The sequence below is a fragment of the Bubalus kerabau genome, chromosome 1 (assembly GCF_029407905.1).
Source record: "Bubalus kerabau isolate K-KA32 ecotype Philippines breed swamp buffalo chromosome 1, PCC_UOA_SB_1v2, whole genome shotgun sequence".
NCBI lineage: Eukaryota > Metazoa > Chordata > Mammalia > Artiodactyla > Bovidae > Bubalus > Bubalus kerabau.
The window spans coordinates 62,734,850-62,736,890 of record NC_073624.1 but is presented as its reverse complement, the minus strand read 5'-3'; the positions used below and the strand labels follow the sequence as shown (position 1 = coordinate 62,736,890).

The 2,041-nt window shown below is 35.1% G+C and overlaps 1 protein-coding gene across 1 annotated transcript; it reads right to left on the bottom strand.

The window, feature by feature from the left end:
* Positions 1-455: 455 nt before the first annotated feature.
* On the bottom strand, positions 456-1,427 carry LOC129645228 (olfactory receptor 12-like). Its single transcript, XM_055570424.1, has one exon. It carries the CDS (start codon positions 1,425-1,427, stop codon positions 456-458), a length of 972 nt encoding a protein of 323 aa, XP_055426399.1.
* Positions 1,428-2,041: the final 614 nt, after the last annotated feature.

The window sequence follows — 2,041 nt, the reverse complement described above, 5'->3', positions numbered from 1 at the left end:
AAGATTGGATACTAGCAAACTCAACTATGATTTGGAAAAGACAAATTCCATAGAAATTGTAATAGTGTCTCTTTCTTTTTCCCCCAGATATATAGATGGATATATAGATATTCACATAATCATATATATTTTCAGATATTATATTAATACATTTAGTGTGTGTACTTATTTAGCGTTGTATTCATGAGTTGTAATTTTGAATATACCTAAGCAAAATGTCAGACACAACTGAGCGACTGAACTGAACTGAAGCAAAACAGAAACAAACCTCTGTAACAAACAGATATCATACCATAAAATAACTATAAAGTAATATAAAATATCTACATTTATTTTCATTCATTTTTTAAAAATCTATTGATGTTAAAAAAAAAACTTGAATCTTTAAAAACGTAGATGAACTTAGTTAGAATTATTCCATAACAAATTATTACATATACTGATTTTAGTCTAGCCTATAGGTTTACAGATGGCCAGAAGTCAATGAAAAGATTTTTTCTCAACAATATCCTTTTCACAGCATTTTTTACCTCCCTATTCCTTAGACTATAAATCAGAGGATTCAACATAGGGATGATAAGAGTGTAGAATACAGCTATAATCTTGTTTTTCTCTGGTGAAGAGATGGCTCCAGGCTGGGCATACATGAAGAATACAGTTCCATAGAACAAACTCACCACAGTGATATGAGAGCTACAAGTGGAGAAGGTCTTACTCCTACCATGAGTTGAGGGGATCTTTAGAACAGTGGAGAGGATACATGCGTAAGAAACCAGAATGATAGTTGTGGTAGTGATGATGATGAGGGCAGAGAGAATAAAGAGTACAATCTCATTCACCAAGGTCTCCACACAGGAGATCTTGATCAGGGCTGGGACATCACAGAAAAAGTGGTCCAATCTGTTTTTTCCACAGAAACGCAAACTGAAGGTGAAACCTGTTTGTATCATGGAGTTGATGCAGCCACAGATGTAGGAGGCAATCACCAAACGAACACAAGCCTGCTGGGACATACGAACAGTGTAGAGGAAGGGCGAGCAAATGGCTGAGAAGCGATCATATGCCATCACAGCTAGAAGAAAGCCTTCAGTCCCAACAAAGAGAGCAAAGAAAAAGAACTGGGTTGCACAGCCATTGTAAGAAATTCTCTTGTCTTTGGATAAGAAAGTGGCCAGAGTTTTGGGAGCAATGACGGTGGAGTAGCAGAGATCTAAATAAGATAGATTTCTGAGAAAGAAATACATAGGGGTATGAAGTCTGGAGTCTATTTTAATGACAACTAACATGCTGATATTTCCCACCACAATGACCATGTAGATAAGCAAGAAGAGTAAAAATAAGAGAATCTGAACATCTGGAGATGTTTGGAATCCCAGCAGAATAAACTCCATCACTTCTGAGTAATTCTTATTCAGTTCATTCTTCATAGCTGAGACCTATCTGAGAAAATCAGTGGATGATCATGAATCCTGTGGAAAGCCTTGTCAACTTTATGTTCTTTTTTTAAAATTGAAATATAGTTCATGTACAATATTAATGTTACAGGTATGCAATATAGTGATTCACAATTTTGAAGCTATACTAAATTTATAGTTATTATAAAATATTGGCTGTATGCCCTGTGTTGTACAATGTATCCTTGTAGCTTATTTTATATATAACAGTTTGTACTTTTACCCCCCATCCCTATATTTCTCCTTCTCCCAACCTCACCTCAATGGCAACCACTAGATTGTTCTCTATATCTGTGAGCCTGCTTCTTTTTTGTTATAGTCACTAGTTTGTTGTATTCTTTAGATTCCACAGATAAGTGATATCATACAGTATTTGCCTTTCTCTGCTTGACTTATTTCACTTAGGATAATACCCTCCAGGTTCATCCATGTGGCTGCAAATGAGAGAGAAAAATGCTATTGGAATATGAAGTTCTCTTGTCAACATATCTAACAGAATAACTTTACTTTTGGAAGGACCAGTAGGCAAATATATGTAATTTTTCTAATATATTCAATGTCAATGATATAAGAAATGTAGATGGGCA

Excerpts from the sequence above, each read along its gene's own strand:
- LOC129645228 (XM_055570424.1), bottom strand. The coding sequence starts at position 1,427 with ATGAAGAATGAACTGAATAAGAATTACTCAGAAGTGATGGAGTTTATT.